We start from the raw sequence: 27580 nt of genomic DNA on the forward strand, positions 1-27580 counted from the left end.
GCTGCTCCGGGGGCTGCGGGCCGACACCGCCCCCGCGCCGTCCGCGCCGCCCGCGCCGCCCGCGACACCCGCACCGGCCCGCGGTGCCCACCCGCCGCTCGCCGAACGCCTCCGGACGCTCCGCCTCGAGCTGGTGAGTGCCGCGGTGCCGGGAGCGCTGCCGGCCGCCCGCCGGTAACTGACCGTCCCATCCCGCCGTCACCGCATCCACTCCGGGCAGCTGCTTGCCACCCCCGGTGACAGCCCCGAATAGTGCCCGCGCTCTGCCTGCATTTTGGGGAACCTTGCTCCGCCGTGTACGGGTTAAACCCCCAGCTCAGACCCCTTCCCCGGCCTCTCTCTGCCCTCCACCCCCGGGATCCTCTTCTGCCACCTCCGTCCTGCCCCCGTCGCCCCGCGCGCCCCCAGACGCCGGCTCCGTCGGGGATCGCGGTGTCCGAGATGAGAATTTAGGGCAGGGACCTTCGCCAAGGGCACGGTGGTGGATCTTCTCTCCCCCGGGTGTGACCCCCTGGGTGACAAGGCACAAGCATCGCCGGGAGCTTTCCCTGCGTTCGGTTCCTGCTGGGGCTTCTCGGGTGGCTCGTACAGGGTTGGGCTGCGGTGGCAGCCTTTCCCGGGAACCGTGGGAGTGCCGATGGCAGCTTTCTCGCCTCCCTCTTTGGTGGAGGGAGCAAATACCGGCGGTGCTTGCGCCTTCGGGAAACGTGGCGAGATTGGGCAATGGGTTCAAGTGCAGCTGGGGGAAGGGACTCTCCCACGCATGAACATGCCGAGCGGGTGGGAATGAGCATTGTTTCCGTAGGGAAACAGGCTCAATACGCCCGCATCCCTTCGTGCCCCCGGGGGGCTGAAGCGCCACCCCGCCTGAGCCCTCCGCTTTGGCTGATTCAATATTCCCATCGGTGCGAGAGCTTTCATCCTCCCTCTGCTTTCATCCTCCCTCCGCACCGGCTTCCAGGCTGCACCCTGACCGGAGGAGAAAGGTCTCTGGGGCAGTGTGGTGTTTGCCCTGCCCAGGTGCAAGCAGGCTCAGCCTATGGCCAGCAAGGCCTGGCTTGGGCCGGGCGTTGTTCACCTTGGCTCAGAAGGGCATTTCCTTGCCCTGTCCTGGCTGTTCTTGCTGGCTAGGGAAGAAGTGGGGGCACCTCACACCCGGATCAGCAGCTTGGGATTGGGACCCAGATGCCAAAACCCAGCACAGGGCTCCCCTCATCTCACCATCCCCATGAACAGGGACGAGAATCCCCCCCTCCCCCCCCGAGCAGCAGGAAACCAGCAAACCCAGTGCTCAGAGGATAAGCTGGGCTGGGAGTGGGCGGTGGGAGGAGAATTTAGCAAATTCCCACTCTCGCCTCCTGATCTGAGGAGGAAGATTTATCCTTAGGGCTAGATATCTTGAAAGGAGAAGGCGCCTGAGGTTTCTTGCAGGCTGGGGAGGGGAGCAGGGCTGTATCTGCCCCTGGAGAGTGTGAGGAGGAGTGTGACAGTCCCCTGTATGGCCGTCCTTGATGCGAGGTTGTGCAGTGAACTTCAGTGCATCTGGAGGAGTACAGAGAGCAGCCTGTGCTGGGTCTCCTCCCACAGTAACCTTGACTTGCTGGAGAGGGGGGTTCTTGGAGTGCAGTGGGGAGGTCAGGCTGGCCTGAACTAGCAGCAAATTGATGGCCAACTCCTTCCAGCAAGCAGCATGGAAAGTGGGGAGTGTTATCCCACCCTCTGCTTTTGGGGTGGCTCCCCTGGCATCTCTGACAGCTGCAGTTCTGAACGAGGCAGAGAAAAATGGGGAACCCCCCACCAGGGGTTTCCAGCCCTCCTCCTTCGTGGTCTCTCTGCCAAGGCCAGATGCTTTAGCAGTGTGTGCAGAAAAGTCCATTGTAGGCAGTTTTTTAAATAACTTGCCTAGAAAGGAAATTTCTGCACTTGGAAGCTGGCTCCTGCCCCAATCCAGGCACATCGCTGCTATTTTTTATTTAAATCCAGCTTGAGGAGCATGAGGAGGGAGTGGGAGGGCTGGCGTTGGGTCTTTACAAATCTTTGACCCTTTTTTTGGTGTCGTCTGGAGGAAGAGGTGTCACGTGCTGAAATCCTGGCTGGAGTTTTCCCAGGCTCCTTCCTCAGATGCTTCTGTTGCTGCGCTGGCTGTGGGACCGGAGACAGGGGTCTCGGTAGACTCTGGGGTCACCCGTGGGCGGGCGAGTGACTCCCAGGGTACCGGATGCTGAGGATTGGGCGCTGTGCTTAAAAATGATCCCCAGGGATCGCATGGATTTCTGTCACAGCTTGCTGATGCTGGGCACAGGATGTGTTTGTGAAGGAGTCCATGGGCATCTGCAGCCCTCAAGATGCCTGTACCTGGCCTGCAGTGGGTTTTCTCCCTTTCCCCCCCATCGTGGCCTTATTTCTTTTCCTGGCAAAATATTTGTGTCCTGTGCAGGGGAAATCCAGTGGCTTTTGGCGGCCAGTATCATGCAGACAGGAATGTCTTGGCACACGGGGCTTTCCATTAGGAAAACAGATGTTTCTGCAGCAACTGAGGTTTGCAAAGAGCTTCCCCAGGCTTGGAGGAGCAGGAATCGGTGAGGCGAGTGGTGTGATCAGCAATGCCTGTCCTCCTTGTCCTCCCATTTTGGGAGTGATTTGGGTCTCCAAATCTTGCCATGTGACATTGTCAGCAGGCTTGGTTCAGCCCCTAGAAGGAGAGAAGTAAAGGCATGAAGGGTCCAGCCAGACGCTTGCACTGAGCAATGCCTGATCCTCTTGCACTGCCAGCTGCCTCCCAGGTCTTGGAGGATGCTCCGGGATTAGATCTGCATCCAGTACCTCCAGTTCCTCGCTTACTCCTTGTTCCCATAGAAGATAGCAACATAAATGCCCTGGATTTATTTCCCCAAGGGGGTTGGTGGCTGGTGGGAACCACAAGTCGTTGGTCACCGATGGCCGTGTCCCCAGGTCCTGGACAGGGCCCCCTGGGATGATTCCCTGCAGGGCGTTCTCCCACACCATGCTTTTCATCAAGCAGCTTAGGAGACCTGTGGCCACCATGGTGACACCTCTGCCAGGCTGGGCTGGGACATGGGGCCCTTGGGTCACCTCAACCCCCCTGTGCTCTCTGTGTCCCCCCCAGGCGTACCTGCGAGCGGTCGACGTGAAGATCCTGCAGCAGCTGGTGGTGGTGAACGAGGGCATCGAGGCGGTGAAGTGGCTGCTGGAGGAGCGGAGCACGCTGACCAGCCGCTGCAGCAGCCTGGCCAGCAGCCAGTACAGCCTGGTGGAGAGCCAGGAGGCCTCGCGGCGGGGCAGCTGGGACAGCCTGCAGGACCCCAACGACAGGCTGGACAGCATCTCTGTCGGCAGCTACCTGGACACCTTGGCTGATGACATGGATGAGTACTCCCAGAACGCTGCTGAAACTGCTGCTGCATCCACATCGGGCAGAGCCCTGGCCAGGGCAGAGCAGGATTGGGTCAGGATCGACCCTGAGAGAGGTCTTGCAAAGCAAGTGAAGGACAAAGAGGAGCACGAGTGGCCCCATGTGGACCTCTCCCCACCAGGGTTGCCCCAGGATCACCGGTTTGCTAAGGAGCCCCAGGTGGCCAACGGGTATTTGGGCCAGCAGTCCCCCTCTCTGGAACCAGACAGAGACACCAAATCACCAGCGGGGGCCGGGGAATGGCTGGGGAAGGGAAATCCAGATGGGAAGGCTTGGAAAGCTGAGGCTGACCTTGAGAACTGCAAACTCAACAGCAAACTGCACCTGGAGTACGATGCCCACTGGCGCTGGCTCCAGTCACAGGATGATGTGACATTCCTATAGCCCGTGGCTTTGCCTTCCCAGCCCAGCTCTCCCAGCTGCCCACTCTGCTTCACCTGTCTGTGCTTGGGAGAGTTGGGGTGGCTGGAGGCGGGGGGCCAGGCTGGCTTGGTGGTGTTGCACTGTTCCTCTGATGCCCCCAACAGCCTTTGGTGATGCAGCCATGAGGGACTGGCTGCCTGCCCTGCAGCACATTTCTGGGAGAGGAGGGATGAGGTGGGTCCTGGGAGATTTAATCCTTTGCTCTAGGGTGATGCTTACAGGTGGCTGGATGTCCCTCTGTTGTCCTTGGTGGTGGTTATGGGGAAACCTGGGACAGTGGGACTCCTGAGATCTCTCCCTCTAATCCTCACCTTACTGTGTGCAAAAACTGGGGACCCTTCTCCCAAAATGACTACCCAGAGAGGACAGGAGACACTGCCATGCATCCACAGCTCAGTGGCACCAGCATGCTCAGTGTGGGGCAGGACCATCAGCAGGGCATCCCTGTTGCATCTGCTCATTTCCATCATTGTCTTCAAGGCCAATGTCCACTCAGGGCACAGCTGACCTGGGGTTTGGCCCCAGCACATGGTGGATGCGAGAAACCCCTTCCCTGCGGGTGAAGCCCTGCCTGGTTTCAATGCCTCTGTGAAGCCAATCTGAGGTGGGGCTGGGGAGCCTCTGTCCGTGCCCTGTGGAGGAAGGATGATGGTGCAGACTTCCCGGTGGGATGACACGAGAACAACAAAGCACTGGGTGGGAAATGGAAATCCAGTTCTCCCTGTTTGTTCCTGGACTGTCTTCCACCTTGGGAGCAGTGCTGCAGAATCCCCAGGACATGGCAGCGCACGGGCAGCCCGGCAGAGCCTGCAGGGCTCAGACTTGGTGAGGCTCCTGCTCTCCCCTGACACGGTGTGATGGTGGTGAAGGCTGGGTTTCTCTGTCTGTGTGATGAGTGGTGCCAGGTCTCTGCCTCCTACCAGCAACCAGAAACATGAGGCTGTTCTGTCTGGGGTGGATTTGCAGTGACTCTGCCCTGGAGACATCTATTTTTAGCCTTGGCTTCTGCCCGTGCCTTTTGCTGTCCCCACCACGCCTCTCAGCACGCCCCTTGCTGGCTTGTAGAGCATGGCTTGCAGCTGGAGCCGTGTGAGAGCTTGGGCAGGACCTGCTGCCTTCACCAGATGATGCAGGGAAGGACCTGAGCATGCTGCTTCAAGGAGCCAAGCTCTTCCACATTTGTGGATAAGCCTGGAGTGTCCTGACTTCAGAACCCATAGGTACATCTGTCCCCAGCCGAGTGCTGTGATAGCTTTGCTCTCACCATCGTGCCATTGTTCTGTTGCCTGCATGGGTCACAGCTTGGATCTGTCCTTGCTGGGATGGTCGGAGTGAGGACATCATCTCGTGATGTCAGTGGGAAGCTAAGAGAGAGGGAAGTGACAGGCTGTGCCTTTCCAGATGTGAGATGTGAGCTGGCTGTGGTTAGGAAGGTGGTTGGGTGCACAACAGGTTCAGCTTGGTGTCTCTGAAGCAGCACCTTCAGTGGAAATCACCCTCTGTTCTGAGAGCCCCAAGCACCCTCCCTTCCCCTGCAGATTCTCAGGACTTCCCTGGATGGATTCGGAGAGCAGGACAACACCCAAATTTCTCAGAGACAGCACCTCCTGAGGACTTGGGGGAATCCCAGCAAACTGGGACTGGGTTGCCATATGCAAGCATCCCTCTGCCTGCCCTGGAGCAGCTGTGCTTGGCTTGCCTTTGCCTGCGAGTAGCTTGTGGCTCCCTGTGTAGCTGTGCCGCTGACACTGAGCCACCATGTCCCCAAGGCTGGCTGTCCGCTGCTTTCCTGCTAACCCTGCATGCATTGAATCAGCTGAGGGGCCCTGGGGGAGACAGGGTGAGTCCTTCGGCACTGTTAAAATCATTCTCAACAAAAAATAGCTGGCTTAATAAATGTTCGTGTTTCTCCCAGACCACGCTGTCGGTGCTTTGCTGAGCTCACCGTTGTTTCTAAGGGAAGGGGAGAGGAGCCTCTGGCAGCCCTGCAGAAGGGCAGGTTTAGCCCCAGCCCTGAAACAGGCACAGACCAAGTGTCTGGGGATCTGTCCCTTCTCACATCAGTGTGGTGGCACGTAAAAGTCTCTTTTCCTGAAGCAGCTGGGTAGCAGCGCACATTTGCCAGGAGCAAGGGTGACTGTATTGATCTCGGCTGAACTATGTGTCAAACAGCAGCCTCACCCTTCCTCCTCCAGATTTCCAAGGAAGAACATTTTAGGTGTTTGCCAGCCCTGTTAGCGGTGCTGGAGTCTTTGTTTGCTTCCTGTGTTCTGCAGTGGCAGCTTTGGCTCCCATGGCTTCCTCCACCCAGGAGGCACATCGTGGATCTGGGTGTAGAGCAGAGACTTCCCCAGCCCAGCTGGAGTGGGAGCAGCTGAGCTCTGATATCAGGCTGTTGGGATTTGCTCCTGGGTGGATCCCTTTAAAACCACTAGAGCCAGTGCTCATGCAAACATCAGCTTTTCCAAAGCAAATGCAATCGGCTTATCCAGCCCTGCCATCCCAGCCTCAGCATCCCTTCCGGCTCACGGCTCTGACACTGTGAGCTTTTGCAAATGGGAAATTGGATGCCAGAGCCAGCAGGACTCAGCAGGATTTCCCCACTTTCTGCTGGGCTGAGGTAAAAAATAGAATCATGAAAAAGACCTTAGAAATAAAATGCCCAGCCTATTCCTCTTCCAAATCTAGACCTCAGCAGTCAGATAACCCTGTATTGCTGCAGAAGAACTTTTGCTGTTGCTCCCTGGGGTATGGACTCTTCAGCCTGGCTTACATCAGCCCGAGGTGCCCATAGCCCCAAAATCTGTGTATCCCCCAAATCCCAGCCCTTGGAGCTGGAGGGAGGGATGGGACCTCATGGTTTTCTCCCTGATCTGTCTCTGGCCTGCCTGGATGAGGGATCACCCACCTTTGGGTTTTGCCCAGGCACGTGCAGAGCCAAATGTCCCAAACCTCCTCTGGGGAAACAGCCTGGGCACCTGCGTCTTGCTGAAAGGTGGGTGCAGCAATGGGGTGCAGAGCACCCATGGGTGGGGAACAGCCCACAGCACGGATCCACAGCCGTCCTGGTCTGCCTGGCCCTGACCCTGCCTGCTCCTGCCCTTGAGCTGCTCTTGGGCTGTTCAGTGCCAGTATCAGGTAAGAAAACAAGCAGACAAAGCAGGCGGGATCCCAGCCGTGCCAGAAAACACCCACCTCTGTTACAATGAAAACACCAGCAAGCCAATTTTTTTCCCCAGATATACACAGAGATTAGACTGCCTTAACGAGGCAGTAAAACACTTCAATAGCTCTCCTTGCTTGTTATTAAAATGTCCCCTGGGCTTTCCCTTCCCTGCATGCGGCTCAGCTCCGAAAGGGCCTGTCCCCAGAGCAATGCAGCCATTTAAGCAATTTCTGTTAGTTCCTGCAGGGAGGAAGCATGAAAATATCCTTTTCCCAGGGGAAAAAGAGCATGGTCCCCATGGTCGGAAGGGAGGTGGCCAAACTCCATGGCCTTTGGTCTGGCAGCCCTGTGGCCCCACACCACCCTGTGGGCTTGCTGGCGTGGGGAGCATCACTGTGGGGTGACCCTGGGAGCGGGTGCAGGGGGTGTGTGGGTGCAAGCACAGCCTGTGGGGTTGGATCACAGCACCCCCACCCTCCTCTTATCTGGAGGTCGATGCTCCCTGTTGACCTTTGTGCTGTTCCCTGCGCAGCTCCCACGCACCCCGGTTATCTGTAACCCTTTCCGGGGCGCAGCGCTGTGAGCAGAGCTCTGGTTTTGTGCTGCCTGACCCACTGCAGACAGCGTGGGGCAGGAGAAGTCAACAAATTGGACAGGAAAGGCTAAATGTAGCCCCCAACTTTCCGCCAGCCCACCCTGTTTTGGCAGTGGGGATGTTCTGATGGTCTCCTGGGCAAGGCTGAAGTGTTGGTGCTGGTTACAGCAAAGTGGCGATCCCCAGATCCCCAGGAAGAGCCCCATGATGCCAAAGCTGCCTCCAGTGTAGGACAATTGAATTCGGTCCACTCCTTTGGGACATGGTACCCAGGCTGGCCTCATTGCCCAGCCTGCCCCCCACACTGTGTCCATGACCCCCCAGTACTGGGTTAAATCAGCCCAGTGTAGGATTCTTGTGCCCTGAGTTTCCAGACGGCTTCCAGCTTTTCCTTCCCACTGCCCCAGGGTCACAGGTCTCCAAAGGTGGGGACCTCCTACAGGTTTTGTGCAAAGAGGAGAGGGGAGAGACATCCCCCCTCCCTGTGCCTGTCTTCTGCGGAACCTCTGGAGAAGCCACTCTGGACAGGGGATGCTCTGCCCAGGGAAGCTCAGACACCAAGTGGGGTCTCCTGATAACCTCCTGCCTCCTCCCCAGCTTTGGGAACCCCCTCCTGAGATCTTGGTGTCCGCAGCTGAGTGACTCTGAGGCTTCTGAACAGGGGCACAAAGTCAGAGCGTGAACCAGGAACGAGCTGAACCTTTGGGAAGTGTCTCCCCAGCCTGTTTGTTCCCTGCCAGGGGCTGGCAGCAGGCCAGGTCTTTGCTTTGGAGAATAATCCGCTGGCTTTAGAGCTTCCCAGCACTCCTTGGGAGTGAAAAACAAGTGTGGCTGCTCAGGCCCTCGAGAGTGTGTGGGCATGGGTGGGTGACAAGGACAGGCTCAGGGCTTCATTCCCTGCCTGTGCCCTGTTCCTGCCCAGCCAGGGGGCCAGGGACGAGTGGTGGCACAGCTCCCTGGGTGCTGGGCACACACCCTGGCCCATCAGCATCCCTGATATGCCACCTTCTTCCCACTTACATCACTCATTGCTTGGGAGGAATCCCCCGACGCCTCCCACGCAGGACTTGGATCTGGGGACGTCCCGCTCAGTGCCACCCCAGGGGTGACAACCAAAACCCGTGTGTGCCCAGGAGTGTGGTCCTGCCACCAGCTCTGTCTCAGTCCTCAGAGAGGAGCAGAAGAAAAATCTGAATTGCTCCTCTGAGAAATTAATCTTCTTTCCCTGTCTTAGCTCAGCCCGACCTAGAAGAACCACCCCCCTCTGGGTTGTTTTTTAAACCCCTGTGGGGTGTTTAGAGGGAAAATTACAGCAAATGTCTTGCAAAGAAGCTGTGGGAGACAAGGGCCAGACCTACAGCAGGGCAAAGTCGGCAGGCAGGGCTGGAATGGTTTTAGGCAGGATTTGCCAGGCTGCCCTCTCCTCCCTCTGGTCTGGGGTGCATGAGCAGAGAAAATTTCATCTGCCCAACCATGGGCAGTAAAACAGAAACAGTAAAAGGCTGGGAGCTGTGCTGGTTCCTCCTGGCAGTCAGGGGGACTTTTGGCTGGAGAGAAGTAACAGCTGAGCTGCTGGAGAGAGAAATGGCAATGGGAACAAAGCAGCTGCAGTGCTCGTGCCCTCCCTTGGTGGCTGTGGTCCTGGGGTGGTGACATGGACTGGGGCTGGGTGGAAGGACAGCACTGACCACCAGGACAGGGACAGGAGGTGAAATATGCCTCTCCCAGGACCTGCTCCTGCCCCACACCAAACGTCCCACTGCCCCATTTCACATCCCTTTTCCTCAGTCCCCTTCATCCCCAGGGATGAAACCTGGATGGCCCAAATGCCATCCGTGGCTTTGCAGGCACAGGCTGGGTGAGGGAAACCAGCCACCCCAGCAGCAAAATGATCCTGGTGAAATGCTGAAGCTCATGTCCTGGGGTTACATCCAAGTAAAGGCTTCCTCAGCCTTTAAAGCTCATCAGCTGTCCTGCAAAGGACTCAGCTCCTGGGCTGAAGGGCCAGGAGCCCCTTCCCTGCTCCCTCCCTGCCTCAGTTTTCCTTTTGTAAAGCTGGGGGAGATAGAAAGGAAAGAAACCCCCAGTCTCCTCTTGTCCCTGAGGACTTTCTTGTGGCTGTGCTGTGGGGTTGGTTCCAGTTCCACAAGTCTTGGAGAAGAGGGAGACCTGGCAGTTGTTCTGATGCTCATCCGTGTGTCTCTGTATATCTCTCTGCCCTTCCCTCCTTGTCAGAGTGCAGCACCTGTGGCTGTCCAACGCCTTCTGCAAAGGGGTCTTGAGTCCAGAACCAGCCCCAGCTGGGATCTGTGCGCTGCGAGAGAGGCAATGCTGGGAGCCCAAGGGGTTCGAGGCAGTTTTTGGGCAGCAGCCCCCATTTTGGAGGCTCAGCCCTCTGTCTCAGGGCAGGAGGTGCAGGCAGTGTGAACAGCAGGGATTATGGCTGCTATAAAAAGCACCAGCATCTCTCATCTCTGCTCCCTAAGGCGCTTAGGAGAGGAAAGAGGGAATTAAAGAGCAACCTCCTGCACTGAAGAGGTGCAGGGATGGGAGCAGTCGGAATAGCCTGGCACACTCATCAGACCCCTTCCCCCTCAGCATCCCCAAAAATTCCCAAAGAAGCCTCCCCTCTCCGCCCCCCCCCCCCCCCCCCTTCCTGGTCGCTGCTGTGGTATGACCAGACACTTGTCCCCTGCTCAGAGGTTGTGGGGGGCAAGGAGAGGGCTGAGGGGGACAGCTGAGCCTGGAGAGAAGGTCCTGGTGGAAGGGCACACGAGGGTGCTGTACCATTTGCACACCCCTAACAAAAACATAGAGTTTTCTCTTCCCCATCCTCACAGCCTCACTCATCTGCCTGGTCCTGTCCTGCCACCCCACTTCAAAGGTCCTCTGAGGGTACTGGAGATGTCCTCCAAAATGCAGCCAGCTGCATGGGTGCATGGCTGGGCAGGAAAGCACTGAATTCTTGGAGGAACAGGGGTTGTGGCAGCCAAAAGCCACACTCTGCCTCCGGTGTCTGGAGGCAGAATGGCTCCGCGGTCTTGGGGCTCTCTGATAGGCTCACAATCATCCTCAGAGCTCAGCACTAGTGTCTGATGATATGTCTGGGGACAAATTAGGGGGAAGGCAGGTGCCAAATTATGGCAATGATGCAGGGATGGGGGGATGTGGAGAAAGGGGATGTGGGAAACTGCTGTCCTCCGTGGTGTTCCCCCGTCCGTGGCAGGTTCCAGGGGGGTCAGTTCCAAAAGCAGCCACAGTCACTGGGTCCTGCAGAGCTCTGGTGCCAGCCCTGGCTCCTGGCATTGACCAGGTGTGACCCCGCGGCTCAGGGAGGGGTTTGGTGTTTCACCTCACCATGGACACTGCCGTAACATCACCCAGTGCTTGGTCAGTCCTGGAGATGGACACAGCACCAGGGTCCCTCCTGGCACCCCTGCAAATGAGGGGCTTCAAAGAGGCTGAGGGGAGGGGGCTGAGGGCACTTCCTCGCCAGCCCCTTGCCAGAATTGCGCAGTCTGGCGGACCCCGGTGCAGGTGGCCACAGGAGGGAGCTGGGCTCCTTCCTTCTGCTGCTGCTCAGAGGACAGTGGCCTCGGGTGGGTGACAGCCACGCCGGCCCTGCGTGCGAGTTGCTGCTTGGTGCAGGAGCATCTCCTGGGGTTCAAACCACGCCATGTGGGACCCCAGATGTCTCAGGAAGGGAGCAAGAGCCCGGCTGGAGTGGAGGTGGCTGCCCCCATGCTCAGGGAAGCCTCCACCTTATTTCCAGCAGTTGATGGGTGATGGGTCCGCAGTGCAGGTGAGTCCCTGGGCTGTTGCTGCAGCCGTGGGGGGACCAGTTGTGCCCAGTGAGTGGCATGTCCCCATGGCAGGAACCAGTCCCTCTGTGAGCAGTGCCAGTGTGAGACACAGTGTGCCACTGTCCCTCCTGAGCGGTGGTCAGAGGCACCTGGGTGACCCTGATGTCCAGCCTGCTGATGTTGAAAGAGCAGGGGAGCAAGGAAACCAGCCCCTCACTATGCAGCCTCCTGTCCCCCAGGAATCTGGACCTTCCCAGTTTCCAGCTCTGGTGCTGCAACCCTATTCCCAATAGCTGAGAGTTACTGGTGGGATCATGCCCCAACATCCCCCTCGTGCTGCCAGGGCATCGCTGTCCAGCTCCCCTCCACAGCCCCAGCAGCACAGGAGAAGCCTGGCAGCTGCCAGAGCAGCCACGCTACAAAGCCAGGGCCAAAAAACCGGAGAAAGATGATGGTGGCAGGACACTGAGTCTGATGGGAAATGGTTAGTTACGGGGGGGAGGTCCGAGATACTGTCCTCTGCCTTTGCTCGCTGAAAAGCCGACAAAGCCCCAGCATGGGACTGCTGGTAATGGCTCTCATTAAAGCCCTTGGAGCAGGAGTTTGGAACCACATCCAGTTTCCTTAACCACTTTCAGGAGGGGAAAACGCTGTTCTGGCCCCTGCTATTTGTGGTGTGCTAGGTACTGCAGGCTGGGAAAAGGCAGGGCTTGTCTCCCTGAATGCAGAGGAAGGAATCTGGGCCATGGCCTTTTCTCAGGACTGGGTCTGTGGCACATCCATATAACCATTTTTTCTAAGTTCAGGAAAGATGTGGAGAGAAAAGCGATCTTCATCAGGGAGAGGCACAAGGAATATGCTTGGTCCCAGTGCCTCCACTCTGCTATACAGAGAAATTATGGATCCTAGTTTAAAATCCTGAGTGGGATAAGACCTGACCTTAAAATAGCAATGAAGCCATCAGCATGCTCCTTTCCCCACATGGTTTGGGAGCTTGCCCCCACATTTTCCCCTGAGCCCCTTAAAAAGTGAGGAGCAGGGATCTGCCTGGAGTTAGAAATGGGAAAGAATGTCTTTGGGCAGAGAGAAGGGCAATTTTGGTTGGTGGTGCTCTGGCAGGGAAGAGGAAGGCATCCAGGGAGAAGAGGGAGGTCTCCCTGCTCCATCAGTGCACATGGGGCTGACCCCAGTACAGAGCCAGCACCCCTTGGGGCGGCAGAAAGTTTGGGGTTGGTGTAGGAGGTGGTTACGCTGGGATGAGTCTGAAGGATGCAGACATATAAGGGCTATTTTCCCCCTTGAAGAGTTGGGATTTCATGCAGGTGGGTCCCTGTCCTCTCTAGCAACATTCCTCAGAGAAAGGGGTTGTGCCTGGTCCCAACAGAGCTGCTCCCATCAGGGGGTGCTGGGCTCAAGCAGAGCTGTGGTGGAGGGAATGTGATGGCCCTGGCCTGGCCACAGGTGTGGAGGAATAAGGCTCCCTGGGGAGTTTGGGCGGTCACCCTGCTGTCCCAGAGGCACAGGACACACCTGCTGAAATGGGCTGTGAGCTGGAGCTGCAAAACTAAAGGCAGGAGTGGTGGCCCAGGCAGGTCACCAATGTACCGGGGGATTTGGGCCCTACTGACCCTTCTGTGCCTTTCTGCAGCTCCCAGCTCTCTGCTGTGTCCTGGGCTGGTCCCCAGAAATGCAGACATCCCCATTTCTCTGCAGCCTCCTTGTCTCCTTTGCCCTTTTCACCACCCCATTCCCACGCCACTGGACAGCTGCATGCCAAAGGACCGCCCGGCCTCTCTCCGGCTCATTTCTCTTGCAAGCTTTGTTTGATGGGTGTATTTTGCATTTGCTTTTTCTTTTTTGCTATTCACAGGGAACAAAGAGGGGGTCACAAACCCAAGGGCAGATGTCAGGACAGGGCTGACAAGCCTGGGAGAAGGGGTGGTGCCACCCACTCCAGAAAGGTCTTTAAAGGCTGGTAAAACCAGGGGGAGAAGGGCTTTGCTCCACGGTGCCGGCTCTGCCCATCCCTTCCTCTCCCTGCCCGGTCCTGCAAGGTGGCTGCTGCACTTTCACTGCTCCATCCTTCCGCTCCATCCCTCTACTCCATCCCTCCTCTCCATCCTGCTGCTCCATCCCACTGCTCCATCCCGCCTGGCCCAGATGTGGCGCCGGTCACGTCTGCTGTGGCAAGTGGCAAGTCTCGCCGATGGCAATGACCACGTCCTGGGGCTGGCGGTCCCGGTGCCGCGGCACCTCGGGCATCTCACTCATCTCGTTGACGCTGTTGCTGATGCAGTTGATGTCGCTCTTGTTGCTGTTGTCATCCGGGTTGGGGCCAAAGATCCATTCTGGAGGAGGGAAAAGCACAAAACAAGCACCTGGTTACCGCCAGCTGTTCCCAGAGTTCAAGGTGGCTCCAAACTTGCTGCCTCCTGCTACAACCTACCTCCAGCTTTGGGTGCTTACCCCTCCAGGAGTGTTCCTTGCCCACACCTGCCCCTTCAGCTCCCTCCACTCCCCTGGTGCTGGGATCTCTGCTCTTCCCAGCTCTGGGCTGGTTTTCAGGCTGCTGGTTTCTGGAAGCCCTCCCGGCTTAGGCAGATGAAATCACCCTGTTAATCCCACAAATGAGAGTGAAGTGCCTCCAAAGTGAAGTGTGCATCTGGGGTCTCTAGCAATCTATTTCCTGCAGTGGGTTTTTGCTGTCAGACAGAGTGAACGATTAAATAACTATGTGACATCCAAATGGGGCTGGAGACATGGTTGGGGACATGGATTTTCTGCCTTGAGAGTATATTACAGCCATACCAGGGCCTCAAACCCTCCATGGCAACTTTGGGGCTGTGCTTCTTGCTGGTCACCAGAGCACCAGGACCTGGCTCTGAGCTGATCCAGCCACTGCCACAACGCTGGGGGTGAGTGATCCCCCTTTAAAATACATGCTGGATGACAGCATGACTGAAACATCCCCTGCAGCACAAGGGGCTGCAGCTCAGTGAAAGCAGGTGGTGCTGCTTCCCAAACAGCTATCTTTAAAAAAATTTGGCTGTTTGGGCAGTGAGGGGCCATGCCCAGCCAAGATGGGAATGCACCAGCAACGAGGATACCAAAGCTGGGGAAACCCAGGTGAGGGGAGAGTAGCCCCAGGACCTGGTGGTGGTGGGCAGTGGAGCACCAGCATCCCTCTGCTTTAGCTCTGCTACCAAAATAAAGCAGAGGTGGCTGTCAGGAGGCAGACAAAAGGAGCAGCCTGGTTTTGCTGTTCCTGAGGAACTCTGCTTATTTGCCACTGGATCTCAAGGAATACCATTTCTCTCCTTTGCAGCATGGGGTATTTTCTGTCCCCACAGGGCATTCCAGTTACAGCTCTTCAGTGGAAGACACAGGCTTCCTGATGGAGCAGGGACACTGAAATGCAATCCCAGTGAGATGATGCCTTTCTCATGGGCTGCAGAAAAAAGTTTTGCGGCAAAACTGGGGCTGAATGACAGCAAATGCCAGGGTGGGATGCCAGGTGTGAAGGGAATGGAAGTTCTCATTTCTCAGCTCACCAGTGGTGTCCAGACATTTCTTCAGGTGTGAGCAGAGAGACAGAAATGACCTGTGGGCCTCTCTGTGCTCAGTGTGTGCACTGTAGGTCAAATTTTGGGCTTTTTTGATAGCCCCAGAACTTCTCCTTCTTTTTTTTTCTTTAAAAAAAAAGCCAGAAGTTTTGTTGTTTTTGCAATGCAATATTTGAATTTTCTCTGCAGCCTGAAGCCATTTGGCCACACCACCCCCAAGAGAGCAGAACATGACTTTCAGGATGATGCTCATGCTGTGGAGCCAGGGTAGGTGTCCATCCTGCCAAGGGAACTGGACAGGGAGTGGAGAGGTTTGTGCCCCACTGCCAGCATCGGCTGGCTGGAGGAGAATAGAGCTCCCCCCACTCTGGGCACAGGCAACATGTCTGGAGAGTTTTTCCTTGATTTTCCTCTTTTCTTCCCCTTCATCACTGCGCTAGCAGGGTTTCCTGGTTGTCCAACAGGAAAGGCAGGAGAAGAACGACCACAGTTCCCTCAGCCACCACAGTGCTGGCAAGAGTGGTTGGGAAACTCAGCAAAGAAGTAGTCCAAAGGTTTTGGGGAGCCCTGTGTCTGCCCTGAGTCCCAACCAGGACATTTAGCTTTCACTTGCATAACCCACAGCCCCCACCAGAGACTGGGCTCCCCATCACAACCCTTCCCCAAGGAAATCAGCCAAGCCCAGAAGGCTCATTTAGGTCTTTTTTTCCTTTTTAGCTTTGATTTTTCTTGGCTTTACTGGCTTTAGACTAAAGGCCAAACACTCCACTACCTTCTTTCTGGTCTGGCCCTGTCTGGTCCATCCCAGACAGAGCCTCTTGCCCCCAAGACCTTGCAGGCATCTCCAGCCCCCGCGCAGCTGCTTGCCGTGAGGAGAATCCGAAGACAGTAACAAGATTGCCTCCTACAAATACTATTAAAGTTCTCAGCTTGCTTTCCTTGATGTCAGCCATAAAACTCCAGTGGGAGCAGCAGCGAAGAAGGGGAATAACCTGTGAAAAAGGGGTGATGGGTCCTCAAATATCCCAGGAGCCAGTGGATGAGGATTGCTGCATGCAACAGGAAGCACAGAGCACTGCATGCCCGTGAGTGGCATTTGGTGGCCTGATGATGAACCCCTGGTGACATTTGTGGGCAGAAGAAGAAGCAAGAGCTGGATGAGGCACTGTGGTAAAGGCAGAAATGCAGGGGATGGGTGTTTTGGGAGAGCGCCAAGGGCACCAGCAAAAGCCATTTGCATGGGAAAAGTGTCACAGTGCATTGTCACCAAAGGGGATGTGGCTGGCTGGGGTGCCCAGGGAAGGTGGCTCATGTGAGGCTGCTGCAGTCTAATTCCTGGGTAAGAGCAGGCTGGATTGTACGCGCTAATCCCAACCACTGCTTCCCTGGGAATTATTTCTGGAGCCTGCTGGATCTAATTACCCAGTAATCTGCAGGAAGATGTAATTAGGCTGTCATTAGTGGGTATTTACTGCGATGCCTTTATGATTTGACTGTGTAAGTAAGGAGTGAAGTAATTACACAATTACATGTTATTTGTGGCCATTTATGGCCTGTAACTTCAGCGTGTTGCCATGTGTGGAAGAGGGGAGCAAGGCCCCGTGGAGCTGGCAGAGGATCTCCTGCCAGCAGGACCCTGGAGAAACAACCATAAAAATGTCAGCACCCTCAGGTCCCCTGCCAGCCACCACCAGCTCTGTCACAGCCATGCATGATCCTCCCCAGTTTCTCCCTCTGGCTCCTCTCAGTTTGTGGGGGAGAAACCAAGGTCTCCCAGGGTCACCCATGGCATGTCTGGGGAGAGATAAGGGAGAAGAGAGAGGAGACCTGCACATCTTTGGCGTCAATGGGATTAAACCTCGCTCTGATGCGGAAGGAACTTTGCAGGGGATGGGAGGCACAACCTCACGTCATGCGCAAGCACAGGCTGCAGACCTCGGATAATGAACCCTGCAGGGGGGTGTAATTCAGTAATGGGGGTGGCCAAGGGCTGGGAGCCAAGGAGTGGTGGTGACCAGCCCAAGGGAGCTGCAGCCCTCAGCACCTTGTCAGGTATTTCTCTCTCCATCCCTTACAGCTGGCAGGGGGGATGCATGAGCCACAAAAATTAGACACAATTGCCACTGAGAGGAAAACAAAATCCTCTTTTGCATCGAAGTTCACATATGGGTTCACACAATCTCCAGCCAGAAGGTGAGCGAACTCAGGCTGAACCAGGACACCCAATGCACCTGGGAGAGCCGAGGGCAGAGCTGGGGTGAGCAGGGATCACACAATGTGCTCCTGGGGCAGTGGCATGTCCACACTCAGTCACACTTTGGAGATAAGAAAAAAGCATTGCCTGCCCGTACCCAGCCACTGGAAGGAGCTCATAACACATGCTGCAAAATCCAGGGCGTGCACGCGGGCGTGTGTGTGAATGTCTTGGATAAAAGAGAGGGACAAAGTGCCTTTCTCAGCCAGGCTGGGGGAGCAGCATCTAACCCAGAGACACCTCTTCCTGCTCATCAGGTGCTGCCGAGGCTCAGTGTGCCTGCTGGGGTCTGCAGGGCCAGTGGAGAGGTGGGAAGTGCTGAGGTGGGGTGAGATCGATATGGAGCGATTGATCCAAAGCAGCTGGAGAGAGGAGATAGAGCAGACTGGCAAAATCAGGAGCTGTGGAATAGCAATTCTGTTATTATTATTATTATTATCCCCAAGTAGCAGAGCGATGTGGCTCAAAATGCCCCTGCACATCCCTGGCTCTGTCCAAGTCCTTGACAGCACCCCTGGAAACAGGACCCTTGGGATATGCTGTATTTTTGGGGACAGAAAAGCACCAGGGTTGCCCAGATGTCACAGCGTGCCCTTCTCGTACCAGCAGCACGAGGGCTGGTCCTTGCTCAGAAATCCCTGATGGTGCAGGCAGCAGGGAGCAGCCTCCTGTTTTCTCTGTGCAGAGGGGCATGGGGTTGCCCTATGCTCAGGGTCATCCCAGTGGGGTGGCCAGGTCCCCCGCATTCACTGGTGGCAGGGTGGGATGTCCACGGGGCACTTCAGCCACTGGAAAAGAGATATCCCAAGCAGAAGAGCAGAAGGAAGTGGAAGAAAGGGCTGGAATTTAAATGCAGCCTGGTGAGTGAGACATTCACAGTCACTGTAGAGATGGAAACAAGCAAAGGAAGGGGCAACATGTTCGATGAACAATCAAACTCGTGCTCTAGTTTTGCTTTAAATGGAGCTGGGTGTGAAAGCAGCTGCTAAAAAAGCTCCTTTCCCATCAGCAGGAGCAGAAGCACCTCTTTCTTTGAAACAAGTACTGACCCAGCAGTCACATGGTGCTCTGCAGCAAGGCAGGGCCAGCTCTGGCTGGAGCATTCCCGATGGACATGAGTTCAAGGGTATCCCTCATGTCTTTGACATGATGCAGCAGTTGCAGCTGGACATTGTGTCTGTCTCATTTGCAGGACAGACTCTACTTATTCATTAGCAAAATCAGCAGGTAACTCCCAGGTTTGTTCTGATGGAAAATCTACGTCTATCCCGGGCAACAGTAATTTGTTAGAAATCCCCCTTTCCACCTCAGATTCACTTCTTTCTAAATGAATTTGATCTTGAGGTTTGTTCTTCCTTCCCTGTTTTGCAAAAAATTGTCAGATCTGCTGTGCTGGCTGAGTCAAAATTGTCCTGCACCCCAAACAGCACGAGCACTCTGCTTTGCTGATGGACAGGTAAGGACACTGTTCCCCTGCAGAGCTGCCACCAGTATGAAGCATCTGGTGGGGAAAGGGGTGACACAGAAAAGGCATTCAATTAATTACGATATTCTCTTAGAAACAGCTTCTGTGCACCAGAGCAACCCCGGACCAAGCCTGCATTTGATCCCAGTCCCATCCATCAGGCAGCATTGCTGCTCCAGAGAGTGGGTCTCTGAGAGGTGGTGGCTCAGGTATGGTAGGTGGGAGGCAGGCATGCTCCTGGGGGTGGATGTTTGCTATCCATATCTTCCAGAGGCAGAGTGGAGGTGACCAGAGAGTGAGGAGCCGTGCTTGGTCTCAGCTCAAGGAAGACCACCAGCACTTGTAGAGCAGTAGAGAAACACAGCCATTGCCCCAAGGACCTGACACATCCCTTGACCACACAATGGCAGGAATGGGAAGGCTGCTGTGGGATGTTGTATCCCTGACGCCTCGGCCGATGCCCAGCAGTGTGTGCTGGAAGCCGTCCCTCTCCTCCAGCTCTGAGCTCCAAAGGTTTGGCTGCAAATGCAGCTGTCCTGGAGTGGCCCCTTTTTGCAGGGCCAGACCACTGTGGCTGATTGTCCGGCCAACAGCTCCAGCCTGTGAGTGGGAGTGGGAATTATCCTGGTGAAAGTCATCCTACAGCAGCCACTGCTTCCCTACACCGCAGCTAAGGAGCTCCTGATGCACCTCCATGCACCAGAAGGGAAACAGGCAGGGGATTAGTGTCAGAGGTGGGTTAGCACCGAGATGGGAAAGCAGAAGGGAACCTGACGTGGTTTCTTCCCACAGCTTTTGGGAGGCAAACGAATCATCGTCAAAACAGAGCTTAAAAAGAAGACATATGAGTCCTCTCTGATGGGCCTAAGATGCTGTCTGCAATCCCTGCCGTGGGCTGAATTATCCTCAGAGCCCTGCGATTCTGGGGGAGCAATTACAAGTGGATCCCGTGTCTCTGCAGGATCACCCAGCAACTATTTTCAGCAATGCTACATTCATGCACAGTTTCTTTGTTCAAGGAGACCGTTTCCTAAAGAAGCCTGAAATGTGGCGGTTGGAGATAAGGCTGAAAAATAAAAATATGGCTGGTGGGTCAAAAGGGCAAAGAAAAGAAAGACCTCACTCCAAGGATGGCGTAGGGTTTTGAGCAGTCCCAAAGCCATCGACCAGCACAGTCCCGCCAGTGTCAGTGAACCTGCCCTGCCTTGCCCCAGCTGGGCATCTGCCTTGGGCCCATTCCCGAGGGAGAAGTTTCCTCCAAGGTCTCCTCTGGAGATGAGCAGCTCAGAAGAGACCTTGGCTGAAGGAGGTGACACCAGCCAAGGTCTCCCTGCAAGGCATTGCTCCCACGCAGACCATCAGACCCTTCCCGTGTGGTTCCCATGCAGGAGCGAGATGCTTTCCCCTTTCCCAGCGACCACACGCGTGCAGTCTCCATGGCAACAGCTTTGTTTCCAGTCAAACTTTTCATTTTTTCCCCTTTTTCCTACTTTTTTTTTTTTTTAATGTTTAAATAAGAGCGATATTCAGCGAGCTGCTGGGGTCGGAGGAGGGAGGGCGGGCTGATTCCCAAGGATTGCAGTAATTAGGCGCCTCGTACGTTGGTGACAGGCTTGTCATTTGCCGAGCCAGCTCCTCGCCGCAGCGCCGGCTCTGGCAGCTCTCCAGCGCTTCCGAGTTAAGCAGCTTTCCAAATGCTTCGACCCAATTTGCCTTAACTGGTGGTGGGGTCTGAGCTGTGCTCACGCAGCAGCCTCCTTCCCACCCTCCTCGTGGGGCTCGCGTCCAACCCCAAGCAGAGACATCTGATGAATTTTGGGAAAGCCAAATGTGAGACTTGGTCAGCTCAGAGCAAGCGGGTGGGACTGGAGAGAAATTAAGCTGTTTGGGGCTCTCCTTGGCCAGGTGTCTCCAGGAAGAGCCGAAGAGGGGCTCTTTCAGAGCCCTCTTTTCCATATCCAGGTGCTCTGCGTTCCCTCTCTCCGACAGTGCATCTTTCCTCCTTCTCCAGTGCAGCCTCCCATTTTCCACTGCTCCCCAGCCCGCTGGGCATCGCAGCGATGTTCATCTCCCCCTGGGAATGCCTGGGCAAGCTCTAATTGATTTTTTAAGAAGCATCTGCAAGATAGGTGTCAGTGTCTCAAATACCCGTTTAGATTTCGCAGGGAAAAAACCTTGGCAGCATCCTGAGGACCCCTTCACCATCCGAAACTGAGCCCGGCACCTGCTTCTCATTGTTCCTGTGAGTGCAGGGGGCTGGGTGATGCTTTGACTCCCCAAGCCGTGTCCGACAAGCTGTTATTGAGGGGTCATAATCATCCCTGATGCCTCCAAGTGACTGTTTAAGGCAGCGATTAACTATTCACACTTTAATCTCTCTGAAACAGGCTCCAGCCCTTTGGCATCTTATTTCCATCTTTCCCTGTATATTTCTGAGCATGATTAGTGCAGAAACGCTGATAGCAGAGGTTGGAGCTGCTGCCGAGTATATAAATCCAGGCATTGTGTTAAGGCAGTTAATAGAGCAGCTTCTTATTTACTGTCCCTTGGTCTCTCTGTCCTGTCCCTAAAGTGATTTTATGCAAACTCATTCAAATGAAACCTTCTCTTTAAAGGCTGTTCCTTGGCAGTGTTAACAAACACGGTCTCATCCGCTCTCCTTCGAGGACTGGCTCATTTTAAGTGTGTAAATTGTGGGAAGATGGGCCCAGAGTGCTAACTAGGGTGAGCTGGAGGCAGCCTTCGGCACTAAGGGGTGCTGCTGGAGTCTGGAAAATGCCTTTTCCTCTCTGCCTGGAGGGAGAAGAAGCTCAAATCTGGATTTCTGCCCCTAACTCGGAGAGATATTACCTCCACCCAGGGCAGGGAGGGTGCTGTGCCCTCATCAAGGGCTGTTGAACTGGGAAAAGGCTTCTTCCAAAGTGGCAGGAAGTGGGCAGACCCTTGTTCCTGAGCTTGTCCAGCCCCTGGGATGGCCGTGGTGCTGTGAAAGGCCATGGAAGTCCCTTTGCAAAGGGCTTTGCAAGAGAAGGGACACCTGGCTGAGTTTGCCCCACACAAAGGCTAAAGTTAAAGGTCACCAGGGAGCATTGGTGCTGAGTTGGAAGCAGCACATCAGGGGCACAGGTGCCCCCTGACCGTGGCTGCAGCCTCCATCCCTGCCTGGAGGGGCATGGCATTTCTCTGTATTTTGGCCCTGCTTTGCAGTACCCATGCAAGCGGTGGTTTTGAGCACCCACATCTGTGCTCTCCTGCATTAGGGACACCAGCAATGGGGGCAGGGGTGTCTACTCTGTGGGGGCACTGGGACTGGACCAGCCCCTGCCTCGGAGGAGTTTCTAACCTGGCCTGACCTGGTCCTTTGAGCATCTTGGGGCAGCAGCATGTATATTTTTAGGTGCCATCCCCACTGCCTACCTTTGTGGGGAAGGCAACACTTAATCAGATGAGCAGCAGAGCCAGGTGATGTTACAACCCCAGCGAGCTGCTGATTAAGTGTTAAATTTATCACTTTAAGACAATATATCCATTCCCTTCCATCTGGGGCAAAGAAAGACTGCTCAGCAGCAGCTCCCTGCCGTTTTCCTGGCTCGGCCTCATGTGAGACCCCAAGTACTGCTCCCTGCCAGGAGGTTTGACCTTTCTTGTCCCAGGTAACTTCTCTCTAAATCCCTGTGTCCCTGCATCTGTCGGCCCTTGCCCAGTCATGACCCTCTGCCCACAGGACTTGGCTTGCCCTCCCCTCAGCGAGGCAGGGGTGCTGCCCACCTGCAGGCACTGGTCAGAGTTTTGGTGGGTGTGTGTCTCCTGTGTCCCAGGAGCAGGGAGATAAAGCAGAATCATGAATGAACACGTGGATTTTGTTCCAGATGAGTGTGATCTCCCTCCCCCTGCAGAGATGGAGCCTGCAGGGCTTCAACCCTGACTGGGGGTCAGGCTCAGAGCAAGGGCGTGCAAAGGGATTTCAGCCCCGCTCCCCTGTGCAGGGCATTGCTCCCCACAGCTTTTGGGGGATATGCACAACTGCAGGAGCCAGGAGCTTAAATCCCTCTGGGGATCCCTTCTGGCTCCCTATCCAAGCTGGAAAACTGTCGCCAGCACCCTGAAGCAAGGCCCTAACCCCCAAAAGGACACAGTGAACTGGCTGTCAGGGTGTGGGGGCCAAAAGTACCAGGGATTCAGATGGGAACTGGGCACATTTGCACTCCCCAGCACGACCAGCCTTACAAATTATGGGGCAAAAAGCAAGACTGCCACTGAGGGCTTGCCATAAGCAGCCAAGCACCTCTGCCTGCCCCGCTGCCTGACTACAGCAGCCAGCCAGGTGTCTGTGCTCTCGGCCCCAATGGTGAGGGACAGCACTCATCAGCAACAGGATGAAACCAAAGAGCCAGGAAGCCAAACCTCAAAAAAATGCACCCTCTTTGGGCTGTCATTACAGGGATTTGTTGCAGGGGCTGTGATGGCTTTTCTAAGGCAACAAGGGAACCAGACTGCTGAGCAGTGTTTCCTAGGAGTTTGTGGATTCACTGGTGTCTAATAAGGGGTTAAGCTCCTATGGCAGCTTTTCTTTTGCAGTGCGCTGGTGGGTTGTTATCCTGTGCTCAGGTATCTGTTGCCATGAAACTTTTAATGTTGGAGACCTCTAATCCAAGCTCAGTTGAAACTGGCCAAGGGATTTTACAGTCATTTGGCAACACAGACTCATGCACACACATTTATAAACACGCACACAGGCACAAGATCTGCTCCTTTAGGAAGGCGGCTAAACCCAAGGATTTTCTCTGGGAAGGTGGTCAACACAGAACTCAGTTTGGAGAACCCAGCACATTAAATAATCTAACACTCTTGCAAATGTGAAAGGGTCAAGGCTTGGTCTAAACCCCACACAAATCAGAGACACAAGCCAGCACGTCCAGGCTTGGCACCAGGCTCTTTTTGGCCACAAGCACACAACGCGTGAAGCCCACACTCACCTACAAAGTCGTAAATGAGGTCCTTGATGAGATGCCCGACGATGGCGTACGCCACTGCCACCACCACCAGGGCTGCCATGAGAAGGTAGAGGACAGCCTTGGGCAAAGGAATGGCGTCTCGAGGAGGGGGTTTGTACTCCTTGTAGAGCTGGTCATTGTCCGAGTATGAGTACTGGAACAAGTGGTCCAGGCCAGCTGTGAAGTTGCTGGAGTTCATGGACTGGCTATTGGACAGGTAGTTGTCCTGTTCGGGGTCCTGGAGGACACTTACCACCGAGCTGGTGGTGGCTTCCACTTGCTGCACCAAGTTCAGAGTCTTGTTGACGCTGGGGAGGATTTGGGAAAGGAAAGTGCTCCAATCTTTGATGGCACTGATGTTGCAAATAATCATAATTGCAATGAGGAAAGAGGTCTCCAAGCTCAAGAGACTTAAAAAGGACAGAAAGAGGTGAGAATTGCTGTGCTTACACCAAACCATGTACTGCAAAGCAGGCAGAGAAGGTCTGGATGGGGTAGGTTTCTCATTTGCAAATTCTTACATGATCTGGTAGGGATGCATCTGTGGTACCTCGGTCTCACTCCTGGAAATGCCTGCAGAAAACCCCTATGGGCATGAAGTTCCTTAGGAAAAAGTAGGTGCTGGAATGATTTTGACCGATATCATTTTTGTTCCTCAGCCGCCTCTCCCTTATGCTACTCACTGATGAAAACTGGAGAGACAGGATCCTGTAGATATTTTCAGTCATCTGGAAAAGAAAGATAAATTGCCCTTCTCCAGCTTTTTTTTTTTTTTTTTCAGAGGCGATGGTCCTTGGGGAGAGAGAAATCCCCCCGTGGCTCTGCCCCAGGCTCGGTCAGGCGCAAGGTGTGCGGTGCCGTCCTGACTCTCCTGTCAGCGCTGCCCAGAGCGTTCGCGGAGGAGAAAAATGCTCAGACCCCACAAAGTTCAGCTGCTCCCGGTGTGTGACGGGGCCGCCGGCGCGCAGCTCCTGGCGATTCCTGCTTGGCTTTCAGCAACTTCTTTTACCGGCATCTCCCGATCGATTCCTTTAAAAACAGAACCAAGTCAGAGACACCGAGCACGCCGGCAGAGAGCCCAGCACCCGGCCCCCAGCCCAGCCCCAAAGCGGCCGGTCTCGGGTTTTACCTTAAAGACTTTTCCAAGCGAACAGATCCTCTCGCCTGATGCTCCAGCTTGTTTTATTCAGGGCTGGGCTCCCTGCGGAGCTCCCCGCAAGCAGCCGCCGATCCGGTGCCGCTGCCCGATGCCGTGTGCGGGGTGCCGGTGGTGCACGCGTGTGTGCGTGTGCGGACACTCCTTCCCGTCCTCTTCCCTCCCGTCCCTTCACCCTGCAGCCCTGCTGGCTCTTCCCAGCCTCCCCGGCTCCAGCAGCGAGGGGGATTAGCTGCCGGGAGGTTGGCTCCACAACTCCTGAGCGTGCTGCGAAGCAGGCGATGCGTGGCGGGAGCGTCGGCTCAGCCTCCGCCGCTGCTCCCCGCGGAGTTAATCCTCTCGATGACAAACGATGAGCTTTGATCCGTCTACTGGATGTTCCCGGGGAAGGTGGGGAGCAGCCGGAGCGCTCGCGTGGGTGCGCGTGGGTACCCCAGGTCCAGCCGCCCGCGGGTGCTGAGCTCAGCCTTTGTCTGGGAGCGCTGCCGCCGGCAGGGAGGAATCACATCGCGGGCGCTGCCGGGAGCGGGGAGGACATCATCCATCCCACCGCCAGCATCCCGGAAGAGTGATGCTCCCCACAGCCCCGCTGCCTCCCCGGCAGCCTCCACCCAGCAAAGTTTTGGCATCGGAGGGGTGCCTGGTTTGCAGAAAGCACGGAGGGTTTGAGGCTGAGCTCCCTCAGCATCTCCCCTCCCTCGTAAGGTGTCTGTGCCAGCTGGTAAGAACCAGCCTGTCCTTGGTCACCTTGATAATGGTCTTAAACTGGTTCATGTTCCCTACAAATACATCTCATCTGCCTTGGTGATGGGATCTCTGGCATCACTGGGGTGTTGGCTTGGCTCGAAGGCAGTGGGACATATTTAAAGAGGAGAAAGAGGAAATCTCAGAGAGGAATTGTCTTTCTATATTTGGAGGTGAAAATAGTGAAAATAAGTCACAGCTCCATTTTTCACCTTCTTGGTTTTTTGGGTTTTTTTTTGGTGCTGCTCCCCCATGTAAGAAACAGCTGCCACGAGGGCAAGGAAATCACCACATTACGCCTGAAAGCAGCCAAATGGAGCTTCTGAGAAATAATAGCAAAAGATTAACTTTGTGTGTCTGTGTGTGTGTGTGTGTATGTGTGTTGTTACCAGCCAGCAGCAATCCTGCCAGCTGCCTGGGGGTTGGAAGAGTATAGAATAAAATGGTAACATCTCTCCCATACAATAATATCAACAGGGTTTGGGTTGGTGATGGACAGATTGTGCAGCCCAGAAGCAAAGAAAATGTGGAGGAAAAAGCTTTTCTGTCCTCCCTAGAATGTGCATAGACCATGTCACAGCCAATTCTGGTGCCCGGGACCATTTAACAGCATCTTAAAATTTCTTCTCACCAGTGACAGAGCTGTGAGTGGTTACAGAAGGATATCTGGGCAACTGCATGGATACATATCCTGCAGTGGGATAGGTCCTGATGTCTCCCTGCCCCCAGCATCTTGACGCCCAGAGATGGAGCTGCTGCTCTGCCTCCAGAGCATGAAGCTGCAGATTACTTGGAGGGCCAGAGCAGGAGTTAGGAGCTAAGGGCAAATGGCTCCTCTGTCACATTCTCCCACACCAGATTTCATCCTTCCAAGATGGAAAATATGGCAAGATTATTTTTTTATAAGAACTTTTCAATGTGAAGTGAGTTTTGGGCTCTGTGCAGGGGTGGCACAGTCCAGTCTGGCTTTGCCCTGCTCAGAGGCACATCTTTTTGCTGGGGTTCTTAGGAGGAAAGGACAACCCCAGGAGATGCCCACTGGTCGTTGGGGACTGAAGCTACTCTGAAGCTGTACTTTCACCACAGCTGTTTGGTGTTAGCAGTTGCCATGGCACCAGTGCATCAACCAGAGGGAACAGGAGAGAATCTGGTCCAGGCTGACCCATCCCTGTGCCTGGCTCCAGCTGCGAGTGTCCCAGGCAGGCTCCCACCATGCTGTGCCCCTTCATTCACAGGAGGGGATGGAGCTGAGTGATTTGGGGCAAATGGTTTGCAAAAGTGTACCTGGGAGGATTAATCAGAGCTGAGGGCAACAGGGGCAGCTCTCTGTGTGCCTGGGGACAGCTGGTGACAACAGCCCAGACCTTGCTCCAGTGGGACATAGGGCAAACCCCCTCAGTTTCCTAGGCCTCCATTGAGTACATCTGGGAAGAGGCTGGAAAAGCACTTGGGGAAGCTCTGAGCTCTGCTGCAGACATTAACTCCAGTAAAGGGGCTTAGGGCAATACCAAAAAAATACCCCCCCACCATTTGTATTTCCCTGCAGCGGAAATAACGTTGGCTCCTTTCAGTTTCATTAACACCCTTATCAATTCAAAGTGACTAAATAGATGCTTAACTGTTCATTATACAGTCTCTGCATCTCCGGTCTGAAAGGGAGCCTTTATTTCCACAATTATGGTTTCCAACCCATTACAGAGGGAGAGAGCATGGAGAAATATACAAGTGTGGATTTTAATAACCTTATATTTCAAACTCTCTGTTATTAAAAAAAATGTTTGCATTTACTGTGATGGGGGGAAGATTAAAAGGATTGCCATGGATTCCACTTAGGGAACATTGCTAATGATTTCAATAAATCACTTTAAATAAAAATCACAATCTCCACAATTCCACCCAAATGCCATTTGGCAGAGGGGTTGATTATGGGAACAAAATGAATTTCGGAATTAGCTGCTTGTCCTAGTGCAATTGGACAAATTAA

General features: G+C 55.0%; 3 protein-coding genes across 3 annotated transcripts in view; 1 reads left to right on the top strand and 2 right to left on the bottom strand.

Annotated features, from left to right (window-relative positions):
• Window positions 1-638, bottom strand: part of POMGNT1 (protein O-linked mannose N-acetylglucosaminyltransferase 1 (beta 1,2-)) — a 15426-nt gene extending 14788 nt beyond the window's left edge. Inside the window, exon 1 of the mRNA XM_042030598.1 lies at window positions 463-638. The gene's annotated coding sequence lies outside the window, so the exon portion shown is untranslated. The remainder of the gene's footprint in view (window positions 1-462) is intronic.
• On the top strand, window positions 5-5772 carry LURAP1 (leucine rich adaptor protein 1; the record flags this gene model as incomplete). The annotated part of the gene is made up of 2 exons (XM_042031057.1): window positions 5-133; window positions 3128-5772. Coding segments are annotated over 2 exons (819 nt in total), but the record flags the coding sequence as incomplete, so codon positions are not given.
• A 7449-nt stretch (window positions 5773-13221) lies between these two features.
• LOC121665813 lies at window positions 13222-25593 on the bottom strand. The gene is made up of 3 exons (XM_042030601.1): window positions 24826-25593; window positions 23679-24725; window positions 13222-13768 (listed from the first exon to the last, which is right to left on the bottom strand). The coding sequence occupies exons 2-3, from the start codon at window positions 24154-24156 to the stop codon at window positions 13593-13595; spliced, it is 654 nt and encodes a 217-aa protein (XP_041886535.1). The 5' UTR covers window positions 24157-24725; window positions 24826-25593; the 3' UTR covers window positions 13222-13592.
• Window positions 25594-27580: the final 1987 nt, after the last annotated feature.

The sequence above is a fragment of the Corvus kubaryi genome, unplaced genomic scaffold (genome assembly GCF_017639235.1).
Source record: "Corvus kubaryi isolate FWS band 111438036 unplaced genomic scaffold, C.kubaryi_AGA036_p1.0 37334, whole genome shotgun sequence".
NCBI classification, from domain to species: domain Eukaryota; kingdom Metazoa; phylum Chordata; class Aves; order Passeriformes; family Corvidae; genus Corvus; species Corvus kubaryi.